Source organism: Malaya genurostris, chromosome 3 (genome assembly GCF_030247185.1).
Source record: "Malaya genurostris strain Urasoe2022 chromosome 3, Malgen_1.1, whole genome shotgun sequence".
NCBI lineage: Eukaryota > Metazoa > Arthropoda > Insecta > Diptera > Culicidae > Malaya > Malaya genurostris.
In genome coordinates, this window is record NC_080572.1 from 16,604,455 (window position 1) to 16,619,802 (window position 15,348).

At 36.5% G+C, this 15,348-nt stretch overlaps 1 protein-coding gene and 1 long non-coding RNA gene across 2 annotated transcripts; one reads left to right on the forward strand and one right to left on the reverse strand.

Moving 5' to 3' along the window:
* Positions 1 to 97: 97 nt before the first annotated feature.
* Positions 98 to 4,900, reverse strand: LOC131439356 (solute carrier family 26 member 10-like). The gene is made up of 6 exons (XM_058610272.1): positions 3,917 to 4,900; positions 2,794 to 2,958; positions 2,617 to 2,721; positions 2,308 to 2,449; positions 1,637 to 2,241; positions 98 to 1,584 (listed from the first exon to the last, which is right to left on the reverse strand). Exons 1-6 carry the CDS (start codon positions 4,574 to 4,576, stop codon positions 1,144 to 1,146), a joined length of 2,118 nt encoding a protein of 705 aa, XP_058466255.1. The 5' UTR covers positions 4,577 to 4,900; the 3' UTR covers positions 98 to 1,143.
* On the forward strand, positions 2,093 to 7,362 carry LOC131439357 (uncharacterized). Its single transcript, XR_009231105.1, has 4 exons — positions 2,093 to 2,229; positions 2,291 to 2,749; positions 2,810 to 3,694; positions 6,365 to 7,362. It is a non-coding gene; the product is annotated as an uncharacterized LOC131439357 (long non-coding RNA).
* Positions 7,363 to 15,348: the final 7,986 nt, after the last annotated feature.

Genomic DNA, 15,348 nt, shown 5'->3' on the forward strand with positions numbered 1-15,348 from the left:
CTGTATTATCTCTGAATATACTCTTACATTCCCTTTCAAGATTTCTTCGAAGAATGTAACAAGTAACAACTGTTGGATCCTTTCCGATAATGCCTATTTTTCATTTTAATCCTCGACGGACTATAACGTCAAACTCCACCAAAATTCCGGTCAAACAACAATCAAAACATCTCGATTGCATATTCAGGCATAGCAGAAAAAATTAAGGTTGAGGTGATAATAAAAACAAAGTGAATAAACAAATCTTTATCTAAGTCATTCTAACGATCAAAAGAATCAAGTTGTGATGTTGGTGCTAGTGTTTGTGTGATTGTGTGATAACAAGAGAAAAATAAAACTGAATACGGAAAATATTGACTCAAATCGATCAAGCACCAAGTATCACGTTCTCGTGAGCCTCATTTACAAGAGTCGATTGAGACCGAAAGGGTGGCCATATAATCGTGCAATTTACAATAGAAAAGTGTCATTAAAATAACAGAAAAAGTGGCAAAACCAGGACCGACTTGACCGACTATGGCCCCATAATTTTTCACGAATAGAGAGACCAACTCGACATGAGACGAATTTATCAAAAAACGAATGTATTTTTGTATGCTCTTTTATCAAATTCAGCTTGACGAACTGTGTTGTTAACAAATTAGTCGAGATCTCAGACGCGACTGTACCAATTTTGATGAAATAAGTCGAAAATGAAAGGGCTCCTCGTCAGCCTGAACGTTATTGAATGATTTTGAGATCGAATGTTTACTTCACGAGTCATACGAAGTTTTATCTCAACATTTTCAGCTTTTGCCTTTCTCATATAGAATATAAGTAATCACTTGCAAAATCGACTAGTAAAAATTGTGTTTTTATATGCAGGATCACAATATGGCGACTGTTGTTTTCGGCGAAATGGCTCTCGGCGAAATGACCCTGATCCGTGAACCGAATACACGATGTTATAAATCAAGAAATCATCCTAGTCTTAAGTACTGTTAAGAAATGCCCTCGGTATCTTAGAGCTAAAGTAGTGTGCCTTATTAAATCTATTCTTAAATTTAAAAAAAATGTATTTTGTTTTAAATATGCATGTTTTCCATAACTAAATAAAACAATCAAAATAAATTTATTTAGCACTCGCTTAATTTGATTCATCATCTAATCCGTTACTTCAATACTGATTCTTCCAGAATCGACGATTATCATATCCTTAGCCCATAAGACCGCATCATGGACGGTTGGGAAAACCTTGCAAAAATCGCGTTCATCAGTCGAAACCAGTTTGCACTTTGACATAGTTTCATACACGGGACAGGAAACCCCGGCCACCAACACTTGAATGGACAGTCTCTCGAACTCATTTATCAAAGACTTTAACGAAGCTACTGACGACGGGTCCATATCACTGAGAGCAGTAAAATCCAGTATCAGAAAACGTAAACTCTGATCCCTTTTGTAGTTACTGTTGTTGATTCGTTTGATCTCCTTCGCCAGGTTCAGATTTAAAGCTTGACAAAGATTTATTTTGAATCCGGAACGGGTAGCAAAATTCAGACTACCGCAAAAATGATAAATTTTGATCCCAGCGATTCCAGTTGTCTGAAAACAAAATGAATTAGCTCCTGCGAAAAGTCCAGCAACTTTGACTTACTCCTTTGTACCGATTGATATCCAGATATAAATCTGTGTTGGGAACATTTTCCAGCAAACATGTATATGGTTTCATTCCGCGGATAAAAATACAACAGACACTCAAAAGTATGCCGATCAGTAAACCTATATCAATGGCAACCAGTACTACGCTCAAGAATGTTACCATCCATACAGCTGCGTCCACACAACTGAGCCGCCAAAAAGTCATGAACTGTCCTATTTGCATCAGTAAGCCCTTCAATGAAACTACAATGATTCCGGCCAGAACGCATCTTGGCAGTGGTTCGAAGAATGGCCCTATCCAAAGCAAAACAACAGCCAAAATTGCGCAGGATACAACAGATGCTATTTGCGTTCTGCCGCCCACTGTGAACTGAATCATCGATCGAGACAGCGAAGCAGAAAATGGCAAACACGAGAAAAACGAACCGAACACATTGCTGGCTCCCATAGCCAATAGTTCCTGGTTGAAGTCGATCTCGTAATTTTGTTTCTGTGCGAATATCAGACCCATGGAGACGGACACAACGTAGGACACCATTGCGATTGTGAAGCTGTCCAGCACCAATGATCGAAGCAGATCGAAATCTGGTAAGGCAGGCTCTGTAATAAGGTAACACCGTCAGTATAAAACACAACTTCTATCTTTTAGGTATTAAACTCACTCACCAGGAAATCCTGTGGGAATATGTCCAATAGTTTTGATGGCATACTGGGAGCTTAAATTTAGGTATTTCGAGATCAATGTCCCTCCGATGACTGCCATGAGTTCGATCGGAATTGGAACTTTGCTGTGCTTGACAAGCTTCGGCTACCCATTCCCGAATGGTTTAGAAAAGGTTTCAAAAATATAATAAGAAGAGAAATGATTACTTAGTGCAATTTAGATTATTTTGCTGGTCAAACCGCTGAAAAAATGGTTACTGTGCAAATGATAACAAAAAAAATTAACCCATATTTGAGTTCCGACAGGCATACCTTGAGATATTCATTATTTATCACCAGTAGCACTATAGTGACGGATGATATCAGGATGGCTGCGCAGTTCACTCTGGTGATATCCGAGAATATGGCAATGTACGTCTGATATGAGATGCAATAGAGATAACTGGTAAGCCGAAAGAATGCTTTTTAAATCCATCATCATATACTTACGTTGACAATCTTAAAGTTTCCACTAATGGGAGGCAAGGAGAGCCCAAACAAATCTTTAATCTGTGAAGATAGTACATGGATAGCAGCTCCCGTTGTAAATCCCGAAACCAGGGTGTCCGAGAGTAGGAACGAAATAACACCCAAACGGCATACATACATTATCAGCTGTTATTTCAATAGATGAGACGAAACAGGAGAAATGATTAATAGTTTTTATGGTTATTTGTTTGATAATCTAGAACCAGTATCAATAGTGAAATAAAATAAAATTCAGATCGTTGAAACAATTTAGGGCAAGACAAGTGAGACAAGACAACCAAGATAAAGCATGTAGCATCATGACTCATCAATTATATAACAACTAGACATCTTTAATCTGCATCAACATGTACTTTCGTAATCAAAAATCAAATCTGCTAAATCAACGTGAATATTCGAAGCGAATACACTAGTTAACACATGGGCTGAAAAGTCCCGGGCCTAACACATGGATGGAGCTAATTTTATTGCAGTCACCTTTTTTTCAGTTAATAATAACCTTTAAAAGACAGCTGTTAAAATTTCATGATATTCTATTCATTAGTTTGTGTGTTATTGTGCTAAGAGTGACACTACTTTTGTTATTTTCAGAACAATGAATCAAAAAGTTATTGGAGCATTTGAAGGCTGAAATTGCCAAGAAAAAAATTTCGTTTCATCAAGACAACGCACCGTGTCACAAGTCAATCAAAACAATGACAAAACTACACGAATTGAACTTTGATTTGCTCCCACATCCACCGTATTCACCAGATTTGGCTCTCGGTGATTACTGGCTGTTTGCAGACCTGGAAAACCGCTCGCTGGGACGAAATTTCGCACGAATGAAGAGGTTATCGCTGAAACTGAGGCCTATTTTGAGGTAAGAGATAAATGGTTCTACAAAAGTGGAATGGAAATGTTAGAGCGGCGTTGGAATGATAACGTGGCTGCTGATGGAGATTGCATTGCATTGCATGCATTAACGTGCATAACGTTGCATTGCATGCATTAACGTGCATAAAGTTAATTTTGAACTATTTAACTTCATTAAACATTTAAACAAATTTCAAATAACATGAACATTAATCAAACAGTGTTTTACCTGAATAATTCCAACAGTAAAACAGACGGTTGCAGCTACCATCATGGGACTTCGTGTTATGAGGTTTCCGTCGGTGCCGTCGTCCGCTAGAGTTTCATTTACAACCCCATTACTATGTGGTCCCGTTCCTGCACTGGAATGAGCGAGCACTGATTTACCCACCATAATTGACACCACCGCAAACGTTCCCATGGAATTATGTCTGGACGTGCCCAGGATGAAATACACCAGCACTGGGAAAAATGCCATGTAGATACCCATGATCGGTGGCACATTCGCTAACAAAGCATAGCCCATGCCCTGTGGAATGTGCATCACTGCCACCGTGCAACCACTTATACAATCGGAAATAAAATCCCGTTTACAGGAGTACTCCGATAACCAACCGACGATCGGGAAAACACTTCTCGCGCAATTCTTCGCACTAACATCCCGCACGCTCCTCAACACATCCTGACATACACGGCTTTTGGGAACAGTATAGCTCAATTCACTGTTTAACTTCTCCTGTTGGTAGTGCGGCCTGGTCACGGTTATCTGACGCAGACCCGGAAGCGATTTTCCTTGCGTCATACCATTATCCTCAAGATCGCGGTAGAATCCTCGATTAGTGATTCCTTTCTGTGGTGTACCAACGGAATCACTGTTTCCTCTACTCATTGTTTCGAGATGTATTTGAAGAGTCGGTTGACATACGACTAATTTATCAGCACTGCCTCGCAGCAGTTAGTAGTCCAGCTAATGGTAACTGCGCTTCACTCGCATATTGTCTGGTACTAAAGTTAAATTGGAATGTTTTGAAGCAAACGACTAAGCCTGGGAGCTCTAGAGGAAAAGAAAACCAAAACAAGTATCTTTTTATCTCCTGGAGCTCAAGCCAAATAAACATTTCTGTTTATAATGTTCTTGGCAATGAATATTGCGATACGCGGTAGCTGTAATGTGATGTAACATGCAAACACAAAAAATATCCTTGGGTGATCAAAGGGGTTCTATTCAGGTTAAAAAAAAAACAGTTGTATCAATCAAATATGAGTGATAGATGGTTTACTTTATGGATTCTGTAAAGAGCTTCAATTATTGCGTTATTTGTAATCATAGGCTTTCTAGTCAAGAGGCTATGAATTCACTATTGCGAATGAATTGTCCATTGTCTACACAAACTAGGGTAATAATAACAATAGTCATCACTTTAATCGAACAGCCACATTATTTTGCTGGTTACTCGACCTAATCTAAACGTATGATGATATAAATCTAATCAGAACCAATACCTTTATCTCAGGTTCATTAACGTGGATACTGTACGTGAAAATTCAAAGCAGTTTTCATTTTGCTATCTGAACCTATGCATTGAACAGATTGTTTGATTAAGGCTACTGTTAGCCTGCCCCAGTTTCAATTGTTAAAAGAACTTATGTTTCGCATTTAAAACACAATGATTATTTTTTTAGTTATGACACGAAAATAGTATCACACGCAACAGGTAAACACAAAATTATTGCAACACTTTCAACTGTCTGTAACTTCTTTCCTTCTAAATGAAACTGAATTTTGTATTTGAGTCCGAGGCTGGTTGGCCGAGTTCTGCTTTCGGAATTTCTGTACTTTTTCTGGTTACACTTTTAGATAAACGGTTTGCTTTGTCATGAATATACACCTCTTGAGTACATATGTGATAATACATAAACAAAAGTCAGGCAAATAATTAATAACATTCAAATGTGAAGAGAAAAAATTACCAGCCAACAAGGTTGGTCGAGTTTGAGAAAATAAGTGAAACACATCAAATGCATAAATGGAAAACGTTTATCAATGAAAAAGGTTAGCATGCACCATTTTGTATTATGTGGGTACGAAAAAATAGTTCTCTCCTTACTTTTTAGCCCTAATTATTTGAGACTCGAGTTATTTTTTTTTTCGAGATAACATACACTACGCTAACTTTTCTCGGAGATGGCTTAACTAATTTCAATAAGGTAAGGCTCTTTTGGAAGCTACTATTGGTTTGTGGATCGAATTCGAAGATCAAATGGATGACACTTCTTAATTGAAGAATGTTTTAAGGAAAAGCCATCATCACATCACTAGGTGGATCAAGAATAGTTTTTTTTACATGCGGTAACAGTTTATGTATATGCATATGATGTCACCGTGCTAATTTTCATCAGTTTAGTTGTACGGTTTGTTTCGAATAAGATGGTAGTGTGTCAAGTGGAAACGCGTGCATAATTGTTGTTCGTTCGCATGAAAAATCCAGAGCTGCCCCATCATATGTTGGAGAAGATAGTACAAATCTGTCAGAAGCACTAAAATAAGTCAAGGAGAATGGAGCGTGAAGATTATTTTGTTTAATGCCTTTCATTATTTTGGTAGATCTTACGGTCTGAATTGCAGGTAATTTATGGATGGCGTAGTTCATTCAAGGGCCGTTTTTTTCAATTACAGCATCATCAACGTGCACTGCCCACATGAGACGAGACACGAACTCGTCATCGGCGACATGAATGCTCAGGTAGGCCGGGAGGCAATGTACATCCCGTGATCGGGCTGGAGAGCCTGCACGCGGTAACAAACGACAACGGTCAACGATGCGTAAACTTTGCAGCCTCCCGAGGAATGGTAGTTCGAAGCACCTTCTTCCCCCGCAAAGATATCCACAAAGCCACCTGGAGATCACCTGATCAACATACGGAAAATCAAATCGACCACGTTCTCATCGACGGGCGATTCTTCTCCGACGTCATCAATGTCCTCAATGACCGCAGTGCCAATATTGATTCTGACCACTACCTTGTCGCGGTTTGTATGCGCACAAAACTATCGACGGTGCACAATACTCGTCGCACAAGAACGCCGGGACTCGATCTCGAGCAGCTACGTAGCATTCGTACTGCAGAGGAATACGCGCAACAACTGGAGTTAGTGCTACCAACGGAAGAGCAGCTTAGCGCGGCGACTCTTGAAGACGGCTGGAGGAACATAAGGTACACCGTGAGTAGTACTGCTGCAACCGTTCTAGCATCTAGAAAAAAATGGCATTCGGTTCAACGGTCTGTTTCAAAATCGGTAAACGAAGGTCCCGTGTTGGCCTCCCGTTGAACGATTGATTGGACTTTCATTGAACCAATGATCCAACGTATTGGACCAATGAAGGACCACCGTTGAACGTTTTTTTCTAAGAGGGCGCTGCAGACATGTGATTTCCGTACAATAATTTCTGTACAACGTTGTACGCGTACAACGATGAGGTGACAGACATGTTTTGCACACATGAATATACTGTGAAACGTAACAACTCAAAATTTAGCTTAATATCCCAGCTCCGATGATCGATAATATAGAAACCAAAAACTTTTTTATGACAGATATAATCAATATCTTTCTTAGCTATTAAACTATTTGTGTTGTTACCGTTCCTTTGGAACGTTTAACATTGGAGAAATGTCTAGTAATGCTTTTTTTTTAGTATTTAAGATTTAGTACCTAAGTTAATTAAATTTTGTTTTTTTTTGTTATTCTGGCTCTGTAAAGACTGTCATTAGCTTTATTAATTTTTGTTGAAATCAAAATTTGTATTTTTGTTTAACATAGTTTTTAAGTAAAAGTACTAACACTATTAAATATTTACCCCATAACTACGCACAAACCAAAAAGAATTAGAAAAAAAAGTTTGTAAACGCTATCGTTAGAGAAATTACGGACCCACTGCTTAACATATGGTGCAGGTAAACCTAAAAGAGACCTTTTGCGTCCACCCCGGAACATCCATACCAGGTGTTGGGGCTTAGCTTGATTTCCCTTTTGGTATTCAAGAATCATTGTTTATCAACGCAGCTGTACTTCTCAAACGATAGCACAAAAAAATATAGAACCACTATGTACCGGAAACACCGCAACGGCAAAAGACGGCAAAAAGACCGCACTAATAGCTAAAATACTAATATATTCGAGAACCGGGAGTACAGCTAAAATTATACCACTTTTTGGGAATTTTTACTCCACAACACTACTGTATCCGGATAACGAGTGAGAGAAAGAGAGAGAAAGAGAGAAGTGAGGATGACAAACAGTTGGACGGAGGATCATGAAGGCATTCGATAAGTGATCTTGAGTGGCATAGGACGTTTTCTGTTGAGTCCTTTAATTTTGATAAAAGTTCAGTGAGTTCAACGCGGCGTGGAAATAAAGCCGTCAAAAGTTCGATTGTGCCATATAAGTTGTTCCGGCTTTCATCCACCGGAATACCTACAACACAAGTGCCTGTGAAACCATTGACCGGCGGGCCTGTGAAAGTGCACGTTAAAACCCGTTTACCCTACGAGTGCAGTTATCGGAAGGCCGGCGTCCCTCGTTTAGCCGCCTGGACAGATCGGCAGACATCTCCAAGCAGCTGGGACGGTTATCCGTCGGAATTGCAGACCACGTCGACCAACAGTGAACACCAGAAGTATCGCCACCTGTTGTCCGCCACGCACGTCGTCGAAATTTTCCCAGGTATGCCATTCTCCTTTCTCTCTTCATCGTTCATCAATGGGCCCCACCGTTCATCGTACACCGCCGTACAGAAATTTTGGAATCCATCAATAAACGAACCTATTGTACAAATAAAATTTTTTTATTCAGAGTCAGAACGCATTTTCAGAGTCATTTCTCCATAAGTTCGCTTTGTTAACCGGTAAGTTTCGGGTTGATCGAGTCCTCCCTTAAACGGTAGCCGACCCTGAGATTATAAAAAATTGAGCTAGTTGGGTCGCGTGTGCTAAGCAGCACTTACAGTGTGAGAGTTTTCATTTGATGACAGTATCACTTATATCAAATTTTATGGTTTTAAGGTACATTTTTGACACGTTTGTTCTGGGATACATGATTTTCACCTTCACTATTTAAATGTTATTAGCAGTAGGGAAAATTTGATGTCCACAATGGTTTTAAGGTACATTTTTGACACGTTTGTTCTGGGATACATGATTTTCACCTTTACTATTTAAATGTAATTAGCATTAGGGAAAATTTGATGTCCACAACAATTTTGATGTTCTACCGTAAAACCAAATAAAAATAGAAAATGGAGGAAGTATGAAAGGCTTCCAGAACTAATTTTCGGAACTTTAGCACTATTTTTTATGCAATGAAGCTGATTTGTACCGAAAAAGTGAATAATCACCGAATTTTGTTTGTAAATCTTGCCGACTTTTGCAAAATCCGCAAAAAATTCAAGTTGTTCAGTAATAATTCCTTTTTTACTCGCATATTCACAATAAAAATAAGAGCGCATAAGCTTTTAATATTGAGCCTCAAAATAGTAAATTAATCTAAGATATTCTTATTATGTAACCAATAAAAACGGCATGGCACATACATATTCAAAAAAATGCTTTTGACGAAACATTTTATTCATTACGAAATTTTCATAAAAAGGATTACGTTTATCATAAAGCTGATTTTAAAACCTTCTTGAATTTGAAATCATTCGGAAATAGATTTGACATAGGTTTGATGCTTCACTTTACTCCACAAATCTTATGAAAAATGGTCTACTAGACTGAAATATAATCTCTTAATGGTTTTATTGGGATTTTAAGTAGTTTAAAGTTTTTATGCTGTATTTATAAAGTAACATTGAAAACTATTGCAAGTATTTCTTAAATTGAATATGTAACTTGGTACGTGTTCTGCTTCAATTTACTCATACCGAAAGACATGATTCGCTGTTCTCTCTATTCATACCCAAAATAAGACTCTTTCTAAACAATTTAAAAGAAAGTTTACTTTCCATCCAACGGCATTCAACCCGATGACACAAGACGAAGTAATAAGAAGATTTAGAGTTTCCAGAAGTGAACATAGGAGACCAATATGATAAATGGAATTTCGATAGGTCATCAATAAACAGGATGATTACACAATTGGTTTAGTGATGTATTGGATATTTATCGTTTATTATTACCACATGTGCAATCAAAATATGAATCATTATGTTTTTAAATCCATTTCAACAATAAATTTACTTGTTATTGAATAGAAAACATTTACTCAATATTTTCTGTACAAATATACAATAAAGTAGAAATAAATAAATTGTTTTCCTTATTTGTATTTCAAAACTTCACCAAATTTATAAATATTTCTTGGTTTGACTGCTTTTTGAAAATATGCTACAAAGTATAAAAGTTTTATGCTGCTAGTTGACATTTGAGATTTTTCCAAAATAAAACGAAGATTGTTTATTATTTGATACTCAGAAGAAGGAAATATTGTTCCATGAGTTCACCATCTCTCGGCAATGGCGCTGGTAGCAGTAAACAGTGATGTGATTTTGCACAGTACAACGATAAATGACCGTAGTACGGAAATCACCGTTGTATCATGATGCTCGCTTGACACCACCGTGATTCAGGGTGACAGACATGTGATTTCATGGTGTACAGTGATACCGATTCCACATGTCTGTCATAAGCATTACATAGAAAGAATATTTATTGTTACGTATAAGTGCTTAAACGACTGGTTGTGGGTTATTTTATTGTATTGTACGGCTTTTCTCAGTCAAAAAAGTAAGGCAGACGAGTTGTTTTTAAATTTGCCCGACGTTTCGGCTGTTTTTGATGGCCTTTTTCAAGGGAAAATTAGTCTTGTCGTTATATTTATTATTTTGTTACAATATAAAATTACCAATTTTCCTGTAAACTCTGCCAAATGTTGGTACTTATGGATACTCGGTGAAAGTTGTTTTATGAATGGGAATTCTTCAAAAATGTGTCTTTCGAGAACATCATAGAGTTGCTTTACTTTATCTGGTTTCAGCTTACGGGAAGATAGTGCTAGGCCGCTAATTATTCTGAAATTTTTCACCAATTCGACGCTTATGTTTAGAATTCCAGCAAATTCCTCCGGCTTTTTAAGTAAGTCGCATTCAACCGGGCATGGAAAAACGATGGTCCTATTCGCTTTTCAATTCCAAAATACGGTAATGACTGAAACCAGCTGCGGAACCCGGGCCAGCGGAAACGTGCATCAAAAAGTCCAGCACGCCTTCTGTTGATGTCGAGGCCAGTTTTGACCTTACGTCGTCGAGTTCCATGATTCATTCGATATTATTTGTGATTAAGGGACGGGTAGGGTCTAACACTTTTGAAAAATCATTTATTATTTTCTTTATATTTTCTTATACTAAAACATTTCAAGAATATTCTGTGAAATTTTATGGACCTTTATCTATGGCTATCTCATTCTACGAAGAAGCAAGAGCTCGTCGCACAGGCCCAAGATTTCTACTTCGATTGACTGGAAAACTTGAAAAAACATTCTTGAAATGTTTCATTATAATAAATTATAAAAGAAAAAAATTGTTTTTTTGAAAATTTTAGACCCAATGGGCTCACTGGAGTGATTAATTGTTACCATTCATTTTATACACAAAAATCTTTAAACGCATTTTTCTCGAAAGCAGGTTTTAATAGTCCGTGTCCATCGTCATTCAAAAACTACTGCACCATTTTTTTCAATTTTTGCACACATTTTCTACATATAAAAAACCAGACCCCAACGTTTTCCTTTTCGTTGTTTATTACATTGGGACGGTTTAACAGCTACAAAATGGCGAATTTTTTCGTGAAAAATCGTAGTTTTCACTTTAAACAACCACCAAAAATTTAAAAAAAATTAAAAAAAATCAAACAAAAACGGTGGGGTCTAGAAAAACTTCTGCTCTAACTATGCTGCGTTCTTTTGTTCACTTTTGATAGGTCTGCGCTGAGATACAGAGGACACCACAAATCAAAAATATCTCTTCATCGACTTATTTCTCAATATTTTTCCATGAAAAAATTACAAAATGTTGTTCGAATGATGCTTTTTATCATGCAAAACATTTGAATTTATTTTGTTTAACGATAATTCTGGAAAAAATTCGCAAAAATGATGATTTTTTTCATCATTTTCTCTTCTTACGATCAAGTCAAGTATAAGTTACTCTATTTGATTCTCCAGACAATTTTCTATAAGATAAGTTGTCTAAAATAAACTTTCAACTAGTTTCCTTTGAGATTTGAGGGTGTTTTATATCGAGATCTCACGAAATGGAGGAATTGGGGTAAAATAGCTACCAAAACGTTTCGTGCGGCCAGTATAAGTTCTGGCATTCGATTCTACAGACTTTTTACATAAGATAAGCTGGATTTAGTAAACTTCCAATAAGTTTTACCAAGATTTGAGGACGATTTACAATAAGATATCATAAAACAGAGGAATTGGGGTAAAATAGTCATCATAACGTTTCGTGCGACCAGTTTAGGTTTTTCCATTCGATTCTTCAGACTTTTTTACATAATATAAGATAGTTTTCGCATGCTTTCAACGTGGTTCGCTTAAGACTTAAGGGTGATTTTGATGAAAATTTCACATATTGGAAGAATTGGGGTAAAATAGCTACCAAAACGTTTCGTGCGGCCAGTATAAGTTCTGGCATTCGATTCTACAGACTTTTTTTTTTTTACATAAGATAAGCTATATTTAGTAAACTTTCAATAAGTTTTACCTGGCACATCTCCTTCGAATTGGGCTCTCCGAGACTAATCATTGTGCTTGTGGCGAAGGTTATCGAGATATTGATCATGTCGTTTGGACATGCGTGGAGTATCGTGATGTCAGATCTCAACTAATAAATTCTTTGCGTACCCAAGGTAGACTATCCAATATCCCAGTTCGAGACATTCTTGCTTGTCGTGACCTTTCATACATGAAACTTATTTATCATTTCATAAAGAAAACTGGAGTTTCAATTTAATAAAGGCCCCTTTCAAGACTTAGTTCTGATCCCAGCTGCGTCCATGAGTTCAACCAATAGCTAAATTAGAATAAAAATAATGTAATGATACAAACAAACTCGAAACAGTTTATGAAATTATTAACAAAATGTCTGAAAATAACAGCTTATTTTATAATTTATAGAAGTTAATCGTTTGGTTCAAATAATATTTCCGAGTAGATTTCATAATTAATGACGAGTTACCTAAGATGATATTTAAGTAATAAGAGAATATGTTTTAATAAATACAAAACGTTGTGACTATGTTAGAACTAAATTAGGATAAGAATATTATGTAAAAGTGATGCTACGGCGAAGAAAAACTTATGTAAACTGCCTTAAGAAATAAACGTATTTATGAAAAAAAAAAAAAAGTTTTACCTAGATTTAAGGAAGCTTTACAATAAGATATCATGGAATAGAGGAAATGGGGTAAAATAGCCACCAAAACGTTTCGTGCTGCCAGTGTACACTCTTCCATTCGATTCTCCAGACATTTTTACATAAAATCAAGCTATTTCAGTAGACCGCATTCTATTTCTTTTCAAGTTACAGAACAAATACTACATAAAACCCTAAAACTGCAGGATGGCGATTCGGCGATTTTTACATAAGAAACACTCTTGGTTGTTGCCTTTTTCCATGGTTCCCGATTTCTTTGCGGGTTTCCTGGGTTCTTCCCACTGTGCGCCAGTGTGGCAACCAACTCCCTGCCAACGTTGCCAGGTATACCGATTTCTTGGTATTTATACCGATTTTTGACCTCTATACCACAATACAGATGTGTTCTCCAAAAATACAAAAATAATTCACTAATCCTACAGATAAATACCGATTTTTGGTTTTAGCTGGGATAGGTATGAGAAAAGGTTGCCGTAAGACCTTTTTTTTTGCTCACGCTAAACTGAACTCCAGGAACATTTTCCTGGTACTTATGAAACAGAGATTCGGATACCGATATGGTACCTATAGATTTTTACGCCGGAAACAGGTTTTTGGAAAATTGCTATGGAAGCTGGTTCCTGAAACCAACGTATTCTGCTTTGGAGGCGTTGTTGTCAACGATAGGTTAAGCTAACATTCATACCATTTTGATGCGCACAGAATATAGTTATAGAAATTCAGACCCATACTGAAAATCTCAAAATTTTCAATCCGGAACAGAGAAATGAAAAGTCGACGAGTTTTTTTATCGGCAACCGTTGGGTAATATTATGTTATTGTGTTGTATATGTTGTAAAAAAAGTGTTTAGTTGCACTTATATCGTAGAAAAAGAAGTGATATCCTATAAATTATTTCTGAAATCATAAGAGTCATTCCAATAAAGTTCCTGCTGCTTGTTTGTATTCTTAATGAGTAAATATAGAAGAAGGGAACGAATATTAAGAAATATTGTTAGGGCTTAGATATTGCAAAAATACTTAAATTATCGATTTCTTCCTTGCTACGACAAGATCATCAATTTTCAATCAGTTTTACATATGAATAGTGTTATTGTAACAGTAGTCATATAATTAGTGTGTTGTTTTGGGTATTACTTGCACCCCGGTGGTGCGATTGTCATCTGTATACAATTGGCTTGAAGCCGAAATTTTTGGTTCTTTTGGTTCTTGTTCGCAGTCAAATGCTGTGTTTAAACAGTGTTCACATCTTTCTTCATGCGGTTGCACCAACATAAGGAAATGGTTTCGATAGAATATAATCAAACTATAACAAACCACTTTTTTTCTTATTCAAAAAGAGGTCAAATTACCCGTAAAAAAGTAAACCATTGATTTTACAGCAAAAACAATTGATTCACAATTAGATCTATGGCTTACAATACATTTTATTGTATCTTGACAAGACTTTTTTCATTTCCAACGATTCAATATATTGTGTCTACGATTCTACAATTGAATTTATTATACACGTGGTGTTTCAAACAATAAGCAAACTGTACATTTGATTGTTTTCCAAGAAAACATGTATGAGAAAATTTTATGATTTGAATTGCTACGATACTTAACAACCTATACATTCTTTTGTAAAAAGAATGTTCACAATTAATTGAATAGTGTATAACAATACATTAAAATATTTTTCAATCTTTCGAATCGTATTGTTTTTCTACAATATTTTGCATTCGGGTACTTGTTTTGCAGACAATACTAGACTAGAGTTATATTTATATTGGGCTTGAAGAAATTAACTTTTGGCAGTAGTGTAATATGGGATTTTGTTTCCTCTTGCTTGAATTCTCAGTGATAGAGTGGTAAAATTGAGTTTTCAGTGATTAGGGTATTTAACATCAGTGAATTAAATGTATTGCTGAAAGTGAAATTTAAGTTTAAATAATTTCTAAAATGAAATGTGGGAGGCACTATTACCAGTTGCAATGAACATTTTTGAAGCCTGAGCCAAAAGCTGGCGTTTCCAGCCACAGGTAATTATAAAAAAATCGGTTCTTTTAGCGTCGGTTTCTGGAGGAAAATTAGTGATAATATCATAAATTTCGGGAAGGAATCTACTTCTAATAAAAGCGAGTTGGAAAAATGGTGGGAGGCACTTCAGACCGGAAGAAATATATGTAGTTGGAAATAAACTACGTTTGGTCAAAGGTTCGAAACCTGTGGTTTTTTC

Coding starts and splice junctions, on each gene's coding strand:
- LOC131439356 (XM_058610272.1), bottom strand. CDS start 4,576: ATGAGTAGAGGAAACAGTGATTCCGTTGGTACACCACAGAAAGGAATC. Junction 2,959..3,916: donor TTACTGTTGGAATTATTCAG/GTAAAACACTGT, acceptor TTGAAATAACAG/CTGATAATGTATGTATGCCG. Junction 1,585..1,636: donor ATATCAATCGGTACAAAGGA/GTAAGTCAAAGT, acceptor TTTTGTTTTCAG/ACAACTGGAATCGCTGGGAT.